Source organism: Uloborus diversus, chromosome 3, assembly GCF_026930045.1.
Source record: "Uloborus diversus isolate 005 chromosome 3, Udiv.v.3.1, whole genome shotgun sequence".
Taxonomy (NCBI): Eukaryota; Metazoa; Arthropoda; class Arachnida; order Araneae; family Uloboridae; genus Uloborus; species Uloborus diversus.
In genome coordinates, this window is record NC_072733.1 from 197,364,043 (window position 1) to 197,384,146 (window position 20,104).

A 20,104-nucleotide genomic window follows, 5' to 3' on the forward strand; every position below is an offset into this window, starting at 1 on the left:
TAAAAATGAATTCAACATTTTTCGTTAAATTGTTGTATAACTGTAAGTAGAAGAAAAAAAATTGGAACTTAATCTTAAGAACTTAGTCGGATCAGTTAATCAGGACGATGGAGATGTTATAGTGTGAGGGTGCATATCAGCATCAAGACTTGGTAGTTTGGAATTTTTTGATGAAATAATGAATCATGCCATTCCTTTAAATATTTTAAAACCCAATTTTGAACTCTTAGAAAAAAATTTGGTTATTGGGAACAACTTAGTTTTTTATCACGATAACGATAAGAAGCACACGGTTTTCAACGTTTGCATCTAGTGCCTCGAAAATTGTCCTAAAGATTAGAAAATACCCCCCTTAATCTCCGGATTTGAACTTAATAAAACATATTTAGAGATATCTGGTCTAGATTACGAGATTACGGTTTTGAAATGAAAATAGAACAAGAAACAGTAAAACTTAAAGTGTTGTTGAGCACTTACTCAGAAATTACGCAAAAAAAGAAAGAAAAAAGAATGAAATTTATTCCCAGGCGTTTAAAAGGTGTTGTTGATACTGCATGAGACTCTACTAAATAATAACTTAATAAAAAGTTAGATTATTTAATAATATATAGATATTTTTTAACGTGTACGAAGACTTTTGTGAGATAAAATTTCCGGCACTTTTTGGTTTTTTATTTTTAAAAAATTAAGTTTTAATATTTTTTAAAAACTTTTCATGTAGTTTTGTTAAAAAATGATCATAGATCTTATAATTAAATATCTATTCCTAAATATTAATTCTATCCACTGGATAGGGGCCAATTTCGCTGAGAGTCGTAGGTGTACGCACACTTTTGGGAGCCACTGTATATATACATATACAGTCGGACTTCCATATATAGAACTTCCACATATCGAAATTTTCTATATATCGAAATCCCAGTACATTTCCATGTTCATTACATAGAAAACTTATTTCTATGTATCGAAAAAATCTCTATGTATCGAAATTTTTCTCGAGACACTCGTAGATTTTTTTTTTCTACTTTAGACTGTTTGTCTCATGAAAAATGAAGGTTAGGGGAGAAAATTATGTTCACTAAAGGTTGCTAGGAAACTCACAAGGAATCTGGGGTTGAGGGATGTGAAGATAGGTCATTGTTCCGTTCTGGAGTTCTTAAATTCCGTCAAGTTCATTTCAAATCTTAGTTGTAACCAGCAACACTGTAAAATCAGTTTCAAGTTATCCCTTTTGTCTGTTGATTATCATTTTTCGTCTTTTTAGCTTCAGTAAAAATCATTCAGGTTAAGTAGATTGGTTTCTTACATTTTTCTCGATTACATTGTCAAAACGAAAATACCCTAATGTTGCGAATCTTGAATTGCCGAAGAATGAAGATGTATGAAGGCGCAAAAGTGTAACTTCTGCTAATTTTTTAATTCTTAACTTTCGTTTAATCCGATGCTCGTATAAATTAGAAATTGGGTTTCATACAAGAAAATTAGCCTTAATTTTAATTTTTTAGGAGACTTTTAGGATAAAATAGGATCGTTTCTATATATCGAAATTTCTATATGTCGAATTTGTTTCCGACAATTTGCTACTTCGATATATGGAGGTCCGACTGTATATCATTTGCCAGGGACGTATTTGCTTCCTAGTTCGTCAATGATAATATGCCCAGGACGCACGCGTAACATTGAAACGTTTTATAAACGTTTAAAAATGGTTCTCACAACGTTCACAACTAATTAAAAACGTTTATGAAACAAAGTGTGCTACCTGGGTGGGTATACATATAGGTTTGTTTTGTCCCTTTGATGAAAACTTGACGTTTTCACATAGGGACTCTATCTAAATGTCCACAACTCATCTAAGTCTTTATGGACATGTCCCCAAATTGAAGTTTAGAGATGCGATCCATTTAATTTAGTGTTTGTTTTTCTTTTGTCTCTGACCTAGTCGATTTTTAGCTGCAACACATTTTTTCTTCTGTCTTTAAAATCATCTTCAGTATTTAAAATCTTTAACATGAAAAAAATATTTGCATATTGTATCAGTGAAATGAGATGACATCGAAACTTTTTCCGTCGTTACCACTTTTGTTGATACCAACTTTTAGTCATTTTTATAGTCAGTTAAATGCTTGCAAAACTACAAATTAAATCATTCGTCATCTCCTTCCCTTGTTTCTGTACATCAGCGGTCTTGTTCTTCTTATCTATCTTTTAACAATAGTTAACCGCATCTTCCAGCATCCCTGCGCAGCCGCAGAAGCAGTTTTGTGTTGTTCTTCTGTTAAGGGTATTCTGATCGGATCCGATCTCTGGGTTCTTTTTTCTTCCTCTCCTATCTAGTTTAGCCTGTGAATTGTGAAAATCCACGTCCTGGTTCAATTTTATTTGTGTAACAAAATACCGGATTTAAAATGGATCCCGAAGCTTTTTTGGAAATTGCAAACCAAGTGTCAAAACTTCAGATGTTTCCTTATTTTGAATTTTGTCACTGTGTAATTACATGTCTTTACGTTAAGGAGGACCTATCGGCAGGTTTGTAAAAAATTTGCGATTCCTTGATATACGTTTGTTTATTGTCAAAATCATTAATTTTTACGGTAATTGGTTCTTTGATTTTATGCCACTAATTGCTGCTTTATGATTATTGTATTGAATTTATCTTGACTGTTGAATCCTTGGGCGATCTCCATTGTAAAGAAATAAAATACCTATAATGTGTATGGAGAAATTGTGAATGATATAAGAAGTGAAAAATCTATATTTAACTAGAATGATTGCTCCATTTAAATTTATAGATCAACATCAAATGCTAAGTTATTAATTTTATGAATCTGTTTTAATTATAATATTTATATGAAGTAATAATATTATTGTATTGCATCACAATATATATTTAACACACAATTTCGTTCTTCCTTTTCTTAAAAATTTGACTGTCATTTTAAAAGTTTTTATTCGTAAAAGAATAGAGAATGATTTTGAACAAAATTCTTCTACCAAGCATCCTAATGTCTAAGAAGCTATCCTTTTAGTAAATCTATATTATTGTTTTTTTTTTTTTTTACATATCTAGACATGAATTATGACCTAAATCTATGTAGCAAAATACCATTTAATAAGTTCATTTATTGCTATTATTGTTTATCTTGAAATTGTAAAGCAGAAAACAATTAGATAAGAAATTAAATAGAAAAATAAATAATAAAATATTTACATAGTTTAATAAAATGAATTAATGCAAACTTTTTCATTGTAACTCAATTTTATTTCAATTTAAGCCTGTGGTTCTAAAAATATTTAATTCTATCATGTCCTATTTAAAGTTGTAACGCACTAGATTGTTTTCTTATATATTTACTTCTTATTTTATTTGAGTTTACTATTTTATGTACATTTTAAAGCTGTTCATTTCCTTATCTATGTATCTAAAATATTTAATGCTGTTATTTCCTATTTAAAGTTATAACATACTAAATTGTTTTCTGATATTTTTACATATTAGTTTATTTATATTTTGAAAGTGTTCAGTGCCGTATCTATTTAGCTCCACTATTCGATGCTGTTGTTTCCTATTTATAACCATTGTTTTCTTATATTCTTACTTATTATTTTTATTTATATTTTCAAACCGTTCAGTGACTAATCTATTAATCTAAAATATTTAATGCTTGTCATTTCCTATTTAAAGTTTTAACACACTAAATTGTTTTCTTATGTTTTTCCTTTTTATTTTATTTGAGTTTATTATTTTATTTACATTTTCAAGCTGTTCAGTGACTAATCTATTTATCTAATTTTTATTTTGTAGATATGATCCTTATAAATAAATAAATACCACTAGCCAAGTTATGAGATGATTGTCATAAAATTAATAGATTGGAATCTACAAAAATTATTTATTGACATAAAAGATTGAACAGCTGTACATATTTTTTATCTTTTGTGTAACTGTTTTGCCCTAAATACTATCAGTACAAATTTTGACGGTTTGCAGATCTTTGGTAAGTGAGTCATGGTCTTAATTTATTCTCTAAAATGTTATTCATCATCAAATTATACGCTCACAATTTAACCTAAAAAATTGTTTTTTCTTTTTTCCTTCCCCACATTAGTTTTACAATTCTTCTGAAATGTCTTTCAATCTAAATTCGCGAGGTTAAAAGATGTGTTGAGTTTATAGGTTAGTTTTAAACTTTCTTATTTTTTCTTTTTTTTTTTGATTTAGATGGGGTACTTTTATTATTGCTGTCATTATTAATTGCAATGCTCCCTGCCTGCAAAGCACTTGTATTTAGTTTCCCATAAAACATTCAATGACAAGAAATAGTGTTTCTTCTAGGCATTTTTTCAGGAGAGTGCTGCACCCTAGCCTTCTAAATTAAGGTTTGATGTGCCCTGCCCTTTATTTATTTTTTTTTTTTTTTTTTTTTTTTTTTTTTTTTTTTTGCGTTTCTCAATGTTCCCTCCTTGCCTCTTTACATTTTAACAAAACTTCATCTCAAATATAAACAAAACCTGACTTTGAAACGTAACTTCTTCGTTTTCCTTATCCACTAGAGTTTGATTTCAATTGAAAATCTAAATTTTCTTAATTTTTAGGTTTAAAAAAAAAACTAATAACCAAAAAGCTTTTTACTGAGAAAATAAACATATTATTGAAAAATTCTTGGTGTTTTGTATGCACGTAGTATACAAAAACAGTAAAAAAAGCACCTTTTCTGCTACAAAACTTCTTTTAAAAAGGTCCTTTTTAATTATGGGTTCTATGAGGCAGTGTCAGAAATAAGCTTACCTTTGGTGTATTTTGGTCCAATTTCCACCCCCTACATTTCCAAACCTGGGTGCTAAATTTCATAAATGTAGTTTTATCGAATGATTTTTTTTCCTGATTCTTACATTTTAAAGACCCACCATTGAGGATCTTTGTAATGAATCTTTGTAATATCCATAATATATATCATTTTTAACATTGCAAGGAGGCTTAACTTCACCTGAACTTGTAATCTGGACCTGATTACCACATGGGCATATAAATTTTCATTACGTCCCCCCCCCCCAACACACACACACATTCCCATAATCAATATTTTTTTTTAAGTTCCGTAATTGAAGCATTTTTGAGTAGTTTAACATGTATTGAATACATTTGTTGAGTGTTATTGTTAATATATTTCTGTGTGTGTTTTTGTTTACATACTGTATTACTAATTTTACTAATTTGTTAATCTAAATTGCTATTATATCTTGGGTTATATTAACTTTTATACATCATATGCATGGGGCAGATAGAAGGGGTGAGTCATGGGGGTCTTGATCCCCCCCCTAACTGTTGACAATTTGATCCATGCATCATAATTGTATGTGATCATAATTTAATAATTGCATGCAAGATAATGGATGAATGTTGGAACATCAAGCAAATATATTATTACACATTGTGTTCAAATACTTAATGAATAAAATGTAAGTGCTTTCCATTACCTTAAAATTATTAATTGTTTGATTTTGTAAAACTTTAAATAATACTTTCTTTCATTACTTCTGAAATTAATTAATAAAGTTTATACCCTACTAGGCGCCTTATTCCTGTCTGATTTGATGATTTTGATTGATTAAAACCCAAAGAGTTCCAGAAAGTTTTCATACGTAAAACTCTATATTTTTCAGCATGACCTCCCCCCCCCCCCCGAAAAAATGCTTGTCTGTATCCGCCCCTCATCATATGTACCATAACTGTTGTAATTTGCGGTTATTGAGAGGGTCCATGAGCTCCTGCAGTTAAATAATAAGCCTTATAGTAGAATTTTTAATTTTTATCCGAATTCCTTATCTTTTGATTTTTTAAAAAAAAAGCTGTTAAAAATTCAAGAGAATAAAAGAAATATGTTTTTGATAATAAATTTTATTTAAACAACCCTATATAAATGTTTGACATTGATTTGAGAAGAAATTATTAAGGTTCTACAGTAGTTTATAATATTGTTTAGTACAGAGTTTCTTAACTTGTTTGATAAATGGAACCCTTTTGAATATCGACTATTTTCTTGGATCCCCTATTTTTTCCTCAATAGTATAGAATGTGTACAGCATTCTAGAATTGATTTATTTTCAAAAAAAGAGCTTTTTTGTCAAAATAACTTTTTTTTCGACTCAAAAAAAAATGTAATAGTCTGTGGTGATATATAATTTTTGTCAACAGATAAGTTGAGAACATAAATTTACAGAATGACCAGTAATTAATGCTCTGAAGTTAAAAAATAATTTCTCAAAAACTACTGATTGAAAAAATTCTATTTAAATTCTAAAATGAAGTACAATACATGGGATTTAGTTTAATACATCTTCGATGTGTCTTCCATCTCTAACTATGATATGGCGTAAACGAAGAGCAAAATTCTGCATCACTCGCTGAAGAGTCAAAATGTCAATGCTTTCAATAACCATCTGAATCAGTTTTCAAGTTCTCAATGCTCTTGGTGTTTCCAGTGTAAACTTTGTTTTTAATATAATCCCACAAAAATGAATTGCAGGGGATAAGGTCAGTAGAAAAAGGGTGCCCAATCCATGCTCTTATTTTTGAATTTTGTGTACCCTAAAGCCAAAAATTGTTCATTATAGTGCTCTTTAAGTAGATCAAACACTTCATTGGTACGATGAGGTAGTGCCCCATCTTGCATGAGCCACATGCTTTCGAAATCCGGCTCACTTTGAATTGCTGGAATGAACTGATTTCTCATGATTTCCTCGTATTGTTCAGAAGTGACAGTCTGTTGGAAAACATTCACTCCAACTGTGCCTCGACTTGAAAGCACATACCAAACAGTCACTCGTTGGGGTTGTAGAGACTTTTCAATTGCAAAGTGGGGATTCTCTGTGCTCCAAATGTGCCAATTCTGCCTATTCACATATCTATTGAGATTCATGCTGAAAAATAAACAACAAATGCAAGCTCAATGTAAAAAAAATCCGTCAATGCACTGAACTGAATGTAACTCAAGTTTGGATTTGATAAACTATAGTATGTTTCAATCTAAGTTGGCACTGAAGGGAAAGGTACGAGATGTGCTACTCCGCGACGAGAAGTAGTTCTAGTAAATTTGGAGGTTTAAACGGGTGTAAATTCATAAATGTTGTGAAAAAAATAGAGACTGTATGTGGTTGAGACATATAGTTGAAGTTGTTGTGTGTTAAATATGCTTAATTTGTAAGAATTTGATTTCGAAAGGAAAATCAAAGCGCCGTAACTCGACTTCTGTCTTGGCGAAGACTTGTGTTTTCAAGGTTAACCTTGGCGGGCTTCCTGTGGACTGGCAAACCCCCCAGAACTCGTTTCTCCCCACTTCGCATCGCCCAAGGAAAAACATCTGATTGTCATTATGACTCTTGAATGAACTCTCCACATTGTGTTCAAAGCGTTTTCGCTATTTCCGCCTGGTCTGTTTTCTCATTTATGCTTTTCATCGTTATTTCCAAGCAATTGAATACATTTTTAAAAACCGTTTTCGTGAGTAAGAAATAAAAAATGAAATGAAAATATTAGTTTTCAATTATTTACATGCTGAAATTACAAATACACCGGGATTTTTTTTTTCTTTGAATTTGAGATTTATTTACTTGGTAGTTTTAAATAGCTTTCGCTTCTTACATAATGAGCCCAAACTTCAAGAAAATTATTGTGAAAAAATGGAAGAAAGCCGAATTTTGTTTGAATGTAATGAATACTTGTTGTGTACAAATCCTTGCTACGGCAAAATTCTTTTTTTTTTTTTTTTGGTTCGTTTGAAAAGTTTATGGAGGAAAAAAAAATAAAATGCTCTCACGTATGTACAGATACACTATTAAATTTACACCGATGAATTGCTGCATGAAGAAGTTTTACTTTTCATTTTAAATTTGAAACATACACATCTCTCTCGAAATACGAAATTAATTCGCCCCACCCCCTCGAGGTTTAGAACCCCTCCTTAAATTAATTTTTTATAGGAAGTAAATTTACTCACTCCCAAAGTATACTTATAAAGTAGGATGCTTATAAAGTAGGATACATTAACTACGCTAAGGTAAGTAAAATAATTTTTAATATATTGAGTTTCGGGGTTAGTCATATACTTTCACAGTCACGCAAAATTGAGTGCCATAACTTTTCTATTTGCACAAACCTCGATGCATTTTCGTTTATTATTTTTAACTTTTTTCATAAATAAGTTAAGCTTAAAATCGATCTTTTTTTTTTTTGAAAAATTCAAAATTAATATCTTTTCTAAGCTCCGGAATGCAGTAATAGCTAATTGTTTCCATGAAGTTTCTAAGTTTTTTATTTGAATAGAATTTTTTTAAAAGGGCGACTTTTTTTATTTTTTTTAATCAAAACTGGAGATTTAATCTTTGATCTTTACCGTTTTTACTAGAGTGTATAAAAGGAAAACGCTTATACAGGGTTGAAGTATATTATTTTAGACAATAAAACAACGTTGAATAAAACAACAAATTTGCCGAGAATTACAGACACGTGTTTCGGGGTTTCAAGGAACACCCAGTTTTAATGCAGAAAAGTGAGCACAATCTTTTTTTTTCGATGAAAAAGGGGCTCCTTGAAACCTCAAAACAGGTGTTTGTAGTTCTCTTTTTAACGATTTAACGCTGTTACATTTTCTTTTACTTTTCTGCACAAAGGTACTTCTTTGATTCATATACATATGTATAAAAAGACAGAATGGAACCTTTTCCCAATTCCGAAGTAATGGTTGGCATGAATTATTTGTTAATTACTTTGTGACCGATAACTCTCCGCCGCTGTAAAATGAAATCCCATTCACAACCTTGCATTTGTGATAAAAATATGAAAATTTTTGTTGTTTCGTTCTTGGTAGTTTAAATTATTTTTTTTCCCTCGCCAAATTCGGCAAGTCGCGCCGCTGACTGGCACGCGCCCTACGCAGAGTAACCTCGTTTCCTTGACAACGGCTGCAATTCGGCTCGCCTAGCTTTCCCTTCAGTGCCAACTTAATGTGAAACGAAGAACACATTGCGAGAAATTGACATTTATTTTCGATGCGTTATCTACTGGTCACCCTGTAGTTGCAAATTGTAAAAGTTCCAACAAGGAATTTCATGACAATTGAGAACATTCATCTTTTAATTTGCACCAGAATTTCATGGAATGGTATCATTTCAAATTTCTGATGTAATCTCATGGATCAAGTGCCATTTCAATAAAAGAGTTGTATTCTATAGCTGATATATTTAAAGGCCATACATTGACATTTTTTCCCCCTTTTTGTAATAATTACTTTGAAAATCTGCTGATTTTGTTGTGTGAGGGGCACCGAATTTACCAGGGCCTGGATATCGCTTTGGCCTGATAAAGCCCTGGGCACAGGTGAGCGAGAATTGAGGTATCAACTCCCCAGAACTCTTAGTTTTAAGCCATATTCCTGAGAGAGTTATCATGATAAGAAAAATGCAAAATAGGCAACAAAAAAAAAATCCCATTGCTTAAAAAGCTGTTTGCCATTTTGACCTCTCATATTTTAATTTTATATTTTAATAGAACTTTTTATTCTAGTTAATGACTTGTGTTTTTGCATTTTAATTTTAATAGCTTAATTTAATTATTTGATGGATTTATTTTAATGCAACTTTTAGTTGTGTTGAATAGCTTGTTTTATTTAAGAATTAAACATTAAATTTCAGCAGTATTGATTTGGACAACATATGCATATTACTTTAAAATAATAATAATAATAATAAATTAGTTTAATAATAATGTACATCAAAAATACATGTCTTCTTTTCACAAACATTACAGAAGTATGCCTTCTACTACAGGAATTAAACATTTTAATTTTTTGCTGTATGGTTCTGCTCTAGAATTAAATTTTCAAATTTTCTCCCTCTATAATAGAAAATATAGTTGTCTTGCCATCTTAAAATGCAATTCAAGTGATTTGTATATAGAATTTTCGTGACATATACTCAACCATATTATGTTTAACTCATACCATTTAACTACTATATGAACTCGATGTTTATTGTATAACTAATATAGAACCATTTGCTTCAATAGGTGCTCACCTCTTTTCCCGCAAGCACCCACTGGCATGTTGGGTAACCTGTATGTTATCCATTTATGGAGGTGCTATGTTTGCAAGCTTCCTATTAGGAGAACCTATCCTAGCATCTTTTAAAAACTCAAACTCCCTTTTACTTGCAACAGCGGCATGGTAGGTATTTACATATTTTATCTGCATATCATTTTGCATAATTTGCTTTTCATTAAAGAAACTAAGTGCATTGTTGGACTTATGACACTGAAAGTTGTTAACATCTGCTATGTTACAAAAGTAGTGTAGTAAAAGTAACTTAATAGGATTAAAGAATTTAAACATTCACATCAAAATGGATAAATTTGAAATGCATTTGAAACACAGAAGGTATGAAGTGATTAATGATGAATATTGCATGAAATCCATCTGCTTTCTAAACAAATTTACACTTCTGCAGTACATTTTATTATTTTCGTCATTTTTCTCCTTCATGTATTGAATTTTTGATATTTTAATTTTAGGATTTAAACTTGCTTTATGCACCTATTGTGATGTTATGTTAAAAGGAAGATGACACTTATTACAGCACATACTTGTTTAATTACTCACAACACTTAATTACCACACTTTACACTTAAAAAATGGCAGTGAATAGTGCAACTAAAAATCGTAGGGCATGAACATAGCTTTGGACATCAGTGGTGTTGAGCTGTATTGTAGCACTGTTAAGAGAAGTACACAACTAGACCCCACTAGGGGGTCTACGTACAAATTTCAACGTTCAAGGACATACCGTTCTTGAGTTATGCGAGATACATGTGCACATACATACATGCTGACATCACGAGGAAACTCGTAATTAACTTGGGGATCGTCAAAATGGATATTTTGGGTGTCTATATGTTTTTAGGCATATATCCACGCCAGGTTGAAAAAAAAAATCAATATTCATTCAGGGGTGAGCAAAATGGAAATTATGGCCGATTTTTGAGTGAAAATTTTTCCGTGAATACAATACTTCCTTTACTGTGTAAAAGGAAGTAAAAAGGATTGTATGTCAATATATATATAGAGGGCGCTAGAGTTGCTGGGGAATGTTTTTGCTGCTCCTGAGATAAGTGATTTTTTACTGTAATTGTTTATTTTACTACTTTAGTTTCAGTATTTTTATTGTATTTCATCATATAATTAAGTATTCTTGTGCTTTTTAAGTCTTATTTTTGATTTACTTGCTTTCTTAAAGTGTTTTTCTATTCTGTGTAGCTAAGCCTAAATTGTTCTGATTTCTTGTTAAGCCTGAGTGCTCTGTTTAGGGTGTAACTTGTTTATTTTATTTTACTGCTTGTCTTAGGATTTAGTAATATTTGTATCTTTTACTTCCAATGCTTTCTAATTCTAATAATTAGCATTATTTCTCCAATTTTTTATTTTTGTACTGACCTTTTAAGTGTACCATTTTGAGCTAGAATGGGAGTTATATGCATAATGAAGGAGGTTAAAAGTGGTAAAGGGGACAAGTGGATTTCTTGTGACCTATGTCAGATGTTCTGCTTGTTTAAGGGGAAGGATGAGTCTGAGAAGGATTTTATTTGCACAAATTGTGTTGAACTCTCAGAAATCAGAGTTAGGATGCTTACTTTGGAGGGTGAGTTAGCATTAGGCTGTAGGCATGTAGATGGGGTAAACACTCCAGAGGGAAAGGGGGAAGTTAGCAAAAAGGAAGTTGGTATTAGCTGTGTGTTAGATAGTGGGAATATTCCAGAATTAAAGGAGGAAGTTAGTAAAAAGGATGTGGGATTCTCATATTTATATATGCCTCAGTGTGTTTCATCTCCAGTTGAAAATAAAATTCATATTTCATCTGTGACATCTTTGAAGAAATAAGTACAACAGCTATTTTTTTAAAACATAAAATAAAAAAAGAAAACACGATTGGTGTTTAGAACGTTGCAGTCTCCTCTTCCTAATAAAGCAGTTATTGGGGGGACATAATGCTAGATAAGACTAATAGTTATTGAACTTAATTGTAGTTTAAACATCTTAGCTAAGATTTAAAAAAGATTAAGTTGATTATCGCCATACATGCTTCCTCTCTAGGAACATAGATTTCTTCTTTTTTTAAAAAATTAATTTATTTTTTATTTGAGCAAAAAAGCGAAAATGCATTGCTTTATTTTAGCAAGTCAGATAGTGTTTTCGCATTATGCTAAAAATGCGACCGTAGCGGAAACTCTGGTGTGTTAGATAGTGGGAAAATTCCAGAGGTAAAGGGGAAAGTTATTGCTGAGGCGACTGACTGGGAAACAAAGGGTATAATTTTGGGAGATTCAATGGTGCGTGAGGTGGGAAACTCAATAGGCAGAGTTAGACGTAAGGTGGCTAGATGTTGTTTGCCAGGGGCTCGGGTGAGAGATGTAAATAGGGTTGCTGAAAAGAAGGGGGTATTTAATAAAGAGGATGTAGTTACTTTGTGGGTGGGAACTAACGATGTAGGCCATAGTAAAAATGATGAGTTTACAAAGGAATGGGATTCCCTGTTGGACAAAGCAACCAACTGTTTGGCAAATGTCCAAGTGGTTGGTTTGCTTCCCAGGTATGGAGTGCATAGGAGTTGGTTAAACCAACGGGCTAGGTGTATGAACCTGGTACTCAAGGAAATTTGCGTTAAGCGTAGTATCAGGTTTATTGATGTGTGGAGTAAATGTAAACGAGATTGGATTGCTAGGGATGGCCTGCATCTGAGCTCTACAGGGGTCAAAATAGTTAGTGGTTTGATTTTAGAGGCTTCAGAATTAAAAAACTAAGTTGGAATGGGGGGTATGGTTTAAGGAGCAGAATTCGAAAGGGTACTAACTATTGGGATTTGAGTCCAAACGGAAATAGGGTTGCTAATAAGAGAAAAGATTTTAACAGTTGGGATTCAAACAATCGTGCAGCATTAAATAAAAGTAAGATGGGCTTACTTAAGGTTTTTTATACAAATGCTCGTAGTATTAGGAACAAGATGGAAGAATTGAAAAGCATAATTATAGAAGAGAGGTTGGATATTATTGGAGTTACCGAGACATGGGCTACCGAAAGTGATGATGATTTATTATCTATTGCTGGGTATAATTTGTTTAGACAAGATAGAGTAGGTAAAAAAGGTGGTGGGGTTTTATTTTATGTCAGAGACACTTTAATTTGCAATGAATTGGTAATTAATGATAAACCTAATGAGATTGATATGATTTGGCTGGAGTTGATTAGTAATAAGGGCAAAAAAATACGTTTAGGGAATATTTATAGGCCACCCAACTTAAGCCAGGGTCAAGATGAACAGATGTTTAGTATTATTCGTGACATTTCTAGCAAGGGGTCAGTCATCATAATGGGAGATTTTAATTTTCCAGGAATTGATTGGAATAATTTTTACCATAGTAATAGCAGAGAAGAGGAATTTTTGAAAGTAATTGGTGACTGTTTCTTAGATCTAATTGTAACTCAGGGTACTCGACAGGACGCGATTTTGGATCTAGTTTTCTGCGACATGGAAGGCTCTGTTCAGGGGTTATGTGTAGGGGAACACATTGGAGATAGTGACCACAACAGTATTAGGTTTGGGATTAAATTTGATATGCACAAAGTAGAGAATTTTAGGTTTGTGCCCAATTTCAGAAATACTGACTTTGTGGCACTTCGGCAGAGTTTGAAAGCAGTTTTTCTTCTGGGTTGGACAATAGCGATGTGAATCTTAAGTGGGCAGAGTTTAAGGAAAATCTAGCAAATACGGTTAGGGATCATGTTCCTTTTAGGAGAAAGGGTGTCAACACTAAAATTTGGCCAATGTGGTTCTCCAGGGAAACTAACGACGCTCTAAATTACAAGCAAGCTGCTTTTCATAGGTTTAGAGAAACAGGTCACAGTGCAGATAGGCTCCAATGTTGTAAGGCAAGGCATAAATTTAAGTATTTGGTATGGATTCAGAAAAGAGAGTTGGAGCAAAGACTGGCAGATAACATAAACAGGAATCCCAAGAGGTTTTTTGCATACGCTAATTCGGGGAAAGTTCGAAATAGTCATATTGGGCCACTGGTTGATGAGCACGGAATTTTGATTCAGGACGATAGTAATATTGCTAATGATCTTAATAACTTTTTTTCGAGTGTTTTTAACGATAACTGTATCTCAACAGTTGACACCAACAAGACACAAGCTATAGTACAACTTGAGGAATTTGTATTTTCCAGGGATGACGTTTTACTTCATTTGAAAAAAATTAAAGAGACTAAGGCTCCGGGGCCAGATAATATCTATCCGAAAATTTTAGTTGAATGTGCAGAGGAATTAGCAGATGTAGTCGCAAACATTTTTAATGCTTCTTATAATTCGGGGACAGTGCCAGAGGACTGGAAGCTGGCTAACATTACACCGCTCTTCAAGAAAGTGTCTAAAGGGAGTGCGGGAAATTATAGACCTGTGAGTCTAACTTCGGTGGTTTGCAAAATTTTTGAAACATTGATGAAAATTAAGATAGTAAATTTTCTAGAGACTAATAATCTATTGACTAGTTTTCAGTATGGTTTCAGGAAAGGTAAATCTTGTGCAACTAATTTATTACATTTCTATGACAAAGTTACCATGGCTTTGGACAATAAGAAGCCTGTAGATGTTGTTTACATTGATTTTCAAAAAGCTTTTGATAAGGTACCGCATGTTGCTCTACTTAGCAAATTAGCTGATATAGGAATAGGAGGGAAAACTTTCATTTGGGTAAAAAACTGGCTGACCGGAAGGAAACAAAGAGTAGTTGTAAGGGGAAATTATTCTAATTGGAGTGAGGTCTTAAGCGGGGTTCCTCAAGGATCAGTGTTAGGGCCTGTTTTGTTTATTGTCTTTATGAACGATATTCACAAAAATATTTCTGGGAACATGAATTGTTTTGCTGATGATGTCAAAGTTATGGGGACTGTAGAAAATGAAGAACAAGCAAATCAGCTGCAAGAGGATCTAGATCATATTACGGAGTGAGCTGATAAATGGGGTATGGCTGTTAATGTTGGGAAATGTCAAGTGCTACATTTAGGGCATGGAAATAAGTGTACAAGCTATTATTTGCAAGGTTCAGTCATTAGTCAGGCAGACAAAGTTACTGATCTGGGGGTCTTAATAAGTCAGGCTTTAAAGTTTAGCCAACAGTGCAGCATTGCTAGCAACAAAGCCAATAAGATGCTTGGGTTTATCAATAGATCTATTTCAAATAAATCTAAAGAAGTTCTTCTGCCCTTATATAGAAGTTTGGTAAGACCCCATTTGGAGTATGCTGTTCAGTTTTGGTCTCCTTATCTTAAGAAAGACATTAATGTATTGGAAATGGTTCAAAGGTGGGCTACAAGGCTAATAAGTGGACTTTCCCACTTAGATTATGATTCCAGGCTTAGAAGGCTAAAAATGTACAGTCTTGAGCAAAGAAGAAACCGAGGGGACATGATTCAGCTGTTTAAATTTATTAAAACGAAAGATGTTACGGGGCTAAAGTTTAGCACTGAAAACAGGACAAGGGGTAATTTTTTAAAGCTATTTAAATCTCAGACTAACATGGATATTAGGAAAAATTATTATTTTAGCAGGGTAGTGGAACCTTGGAACAGCTTACCGGAAGAGGTGGTAATGAGTAAAGGAGTAGACAGTTTTAAGAGGGCCATTGATCTTCACTGGGGATTGTAAATTGACTAGGACCAGTCTAGCTGGGCCCAGAGCCTGTTGCTGGTCGTCACTTTTGTATTTGTATTTGTATATATATATATTTACATACAATAAATATGGATTATATATCAATAAAAAAGGCAGCAAAGAATTCAAAGTCAAAAGTCATAATTATGATTTTCCTGATAAAAGTCCTGTTTGTTGTTAGCTTTTAGTCCTGTTGGTCTTGCTTTTATTTATCTCACTATACAAGTTATCCTGTATCCTATTTTGTGTCTCAGAGTTTTGTTTAGGTTATATGACACTGCTGAAAAGTGGGACTCTGATACGGCCGCAAATGACACAGATATCTGTTAAGATCCAGTTGTCCTTTAATTGATCCTCAACTTGTAAGGCATCTTGCAAGTCCCTTCTGTTACCAATAAGTTCTGATGTAAAAAAAAAATTGATGTTTTAGTCTTGAACTCCAAAGTGCAGGTAGAAGTAGGTATGTATACTACCTGAAATAAGCCCCCTGACCCCCAGCTAATATTGTTATATATCTTCATAGCTGACTGAGAGATTTCAAGGAAGCAGTAGTCTAATAAGGGTCAGATTTTTTAAAGTCTTTATCGCACTAGTCAAGAGTTCATCTTGAAAATAATTCCATTATATTTTAACCTTACGCCCTAGTGATTTATAGAGTAGGGTTCCACAAAAGCATAAAGAAGACTAAGCGTTTTACTAAAGACTATGCTTTTTCAGATATTGATTATTACTCCAAGCTCAAAGGTAGGCAGCCATTCTATGTTGATCATTGCAGCTGTAAAGTTTGATGTAGCATTTTGTTAGAAATAAGTTCCCAATGAAAGAGAAGGCAGATTGCTCTAAAAGAGCACAATGTCATTTGGACAATTGTGCTGAAGTCCTGCAATGATTCTAGTAACATTCTGCTGCTCTCTGTTAGGGGATACCATATCATACATACTGAAAGACCATCAACATACCTGTTGTATGTCTTGTATTGTTAATTTTTATGAAAATAAATATTTAAGGTGCTTTGTTCTCAGTAAGTTGATTAGCATTTTGCAAGATGCAGGACTATTCGAGATAGTGAAAAGCAAAAGGGTGTAAATGGCAAAATTAAAAATTTGGAGATAATTAGTACAAATAGTAGGGGAACCTCTCCTCTGTCTTGGGGCAAAAGATGGTACTAGTAGCCCTGGTAGGTGCTGCTTTACAGTATGATTTAGAAAAAAATTCAATGAAAGCCTACCGAGGACATAATCTTTAAACACGTTAAACTCAAAACTTCAAAATGTACACTTACATCCCTTTGCTTCTCACTGCTTCATATGTTATATTCATATGTACCCTAGAGATGACAGCACAAAATTTACAAAGAGAACAATTTAAATGCACAAATAATACATTTAAATACATTTGCTTTTAACAACAGCATTTGAAATCTTCTTTAAAAACATTTATTAGATTTAAAAATTTGTTATATTTTTTATTCATTTATTTTATAGTAAAAATGTAATACAAATAAATATTTGCTTAAGTAACAATAGTAATTAATGTACCTTGAAAGATAAAAATTTAAATACAAGAATGAAAATTGCATGAGTTTGATCTTAATCATATTTATAATGTTACTAGCTGTACCCGACGCGCATTGCTATGCCAACAAAAAAATACATCATTATACTGATTTTCATGACAATCGGTTGAACGGGGCAGAAGTTGCTACTCTGCAGTGCCTCCTGGTGGCGAGTGGCTTCAATGAGCATATTATGCACCTTCTCCGTGGAAAAATACATATATATGTAGCAATTTTCATAATAATCGGTCCAGGTATCAAGTGAAGCCGTGACTATACTCAAATTTTGTACTCACGCAGTTTGCAAGATCAATCAATCGCTAAAAATATCAAATAGAAAAAGTTTTAAATCCCCCCGTTGCATGAAAAGCCATAAAACAATAAAGAAAGAATTTATTTGTTCAAACTCAAGAAAAATGGCAACAACTAACTTCTTATCAATATGATCTTTCACGCGAATTAATTTCTGCAGCCGATAATTTTATTCGTATTTATCCAATGGTTTGTGACTTAAATTGGAATAAAAAAGGAACTATCGATCGGATTTTTTTCGAACTGGTCTATAAACATTCCCAGTACCAAAAATAACAAACGGTGAAAGTTTCAGCCAAATCTGCCCATTTTTATATATATATATAGATTATTTACTATATATTTTTAAAGTTATTTTTTCCAAAAAAAAAAAAAAAAAGACAAAATGTTTCCAATTTTTCTCAAAATGTTAGTTTTTCAAAATCATGAATTAACAAATTTTTTCTCTTTAAAGTAAAGGAGGGGAGGTCATACGTGGCTATATAATTTTATGCTTTCTGCTCCAAAAAACCTTTTTTTTTTTTTTAAATTATTTACAACATTTAAAAAGTTTGCCTTAAAACCCATATTTAAACAAATGTTATCGTATTCGAAAAAATGTTGGTTTCATTTGTTATAAAAGCTTTAAACTAGAGGGGCAGGAATTAGCAAATTGGTTGAAATTAAAATAATAAAGACATGAAGTTTTACATGAAGCTCTTCATCTGGCTATCTGCTTCCTAACACCAATCTGTTGCAATTTCATGACTCTATTACTCATATTTTGAAATTAAACTAATTATTACATTTTTTTATTTGAAACCTTTATTTGAAATCTTGTTAAGTTTTAATTTCATTCATCAAAACTAAAATTTCTACTTAAACTGTATAAAATCATTAATTCTCCTTTTATTTCTTTTTAGGTACTTGACGTTTTACACGCCATTTGATTTTGCTTACAAGTTGTTCAAATTTCTGCCAGTTAAACTCGTGCTTGCTATGATGAAAGAAGTTATTAGATGTAAAAAGGTTTACGATGGAGTTAATCATGCAGCCAAAGTCTATCCTAATGGTTATTTGATTATGATTATCATTGGCACTTTGAAAGGTAAACAAAAGTTTAAATTTCAGTACCAGAATCATTATTTAATAGAAGCTTTGTTACTTTTTTAATAATAACTCCAAAGTAAAATGTATTAAGATAATGTTTCATACATATTTTTGATGACCTGTATCTAACTTTAACTTATATACTCGACAAAAATGTTTGCTGGTATTTTCTGCTAAGTATAAAAATTTTAGCTTGTCTATTGCTGATGCTTTATCCTAAATTGTTAGATTTCTTGCAGTTTTTGTTGTAGTTAATATAGTCTATGCACGAAATGATTATAGTCCTAATAAATGAAATGGTGATTACCACATGACAATGACTGACACTTCGCCTATTTAGTATTATGCTTTCTCCGTTAGTCATACCAGCTGTGATTATTGTTATAAAATGAAAATAATAGGTGTGCAAATATGCATATTCCTCTAATTCAAATCCTTAATGAGATGAAAAAACAAAAAGAATCATAATAAAAGTCAAGCTTGCTGATTTTGAGGTCAAAAGGATTTTCTATTATAAGAAAAATGAAATATCAAAAGTTTTGAACCTAGGCAACATTTTTGCGTATTAGTAATCTTGTTTTTGTAGTTGAAATAATCTTTTTAAAAAATCTTTTCAATATAAGTTTGATTCACCTTGTTATTTTTTGTGATAATTGTGTTATTACATTTTAGTCATTTTATTTCTCCATAAATTCATTAAAAATGATAATTATGAAATTTTAGTTTTATTTCATCAAGTTATTAGGTTTCCAAATTTTATTCACCATTTTAAGTTAATTCAAGTAAAACAGCTTCAAATGGATTCAGATTATATGAAGCAGTGAGCACAATGAGAAGCAAAGGGATGTAAATGGACATTTTCAAGTTTCGAGTAAAACGCATTTAAATATAACTTCCTAGGTAGGCTGTCATTGAATCTTTTTTCTAAATCATGCTGTATAGCAGCAACTAACAGGGCTATAAGTATCATCTCTTGCCCCAAGACAGAGGAGAGATTCACCTACCATGTGTACTTGTTATCTCCAAATTTTTAATTTTGCCACTTACATCCCTTTGCTTCTCACTGCCTCATATTACTAAAGTAGGTGGATAAGTGGGTATGGCAGTTAATGTAGGGAAATGTCCAGTGCTACACTTAGGTCATGGAAATAAGCGTATGAGTTATTATTTACTGGGTTCGGTTATTAGTCAGGCAAAAAACATTATTGATCTGGGTATCTTAATAAATTAGGATTTCAAGTTTAGTCAACAGTGCAGCATTGCAAGCAACAAAGCCAACAAAATGCCTGGGTTTATCAATAGATCTATTTCAAATCAATCTAAAAAGGTTCTCCTGCCTTTATATAGGAGTTTAATAAGATCTCATTTGGAGTATGCTGTTCAGTTTTGGTCT

The 20,104-nt window shown here is 32.2% G+C and overlaps 1 protein-coding gene across 1 annotated transcript in view; it reads left to right on the plus strand.

Annotated features, from left to right (window-relative positions):
* Positions 1-2,265: 2,265 nt before the first annotated feature.
* LOC129218500 (trimeric intracellular cation channel type 1B.1-like) overlaps positions 2,266-20,104 on the plus strand; it is a 38,483-nt gene continuing 20,644 nt past the window's right edge. Inside the window, exons 1-3 of the mRNA XM_054852785.1 lie at positions 2,266-2,529; positions 10,064-10,220; positions 18,525-18,709. Of these exons, the coding sequence (XP_054708760.1) occupies positions 2,409-2,529; positions 10,064-10,220; positions 18,525-18,709 (463 nt within the window). The 5' untranslated portion in view covers positions 2,266-2,408. The remainder of the gene's footprint in view (positions 2,530-10,063; positions 10,221-18,524; positions 18,710-20,104) is intronic.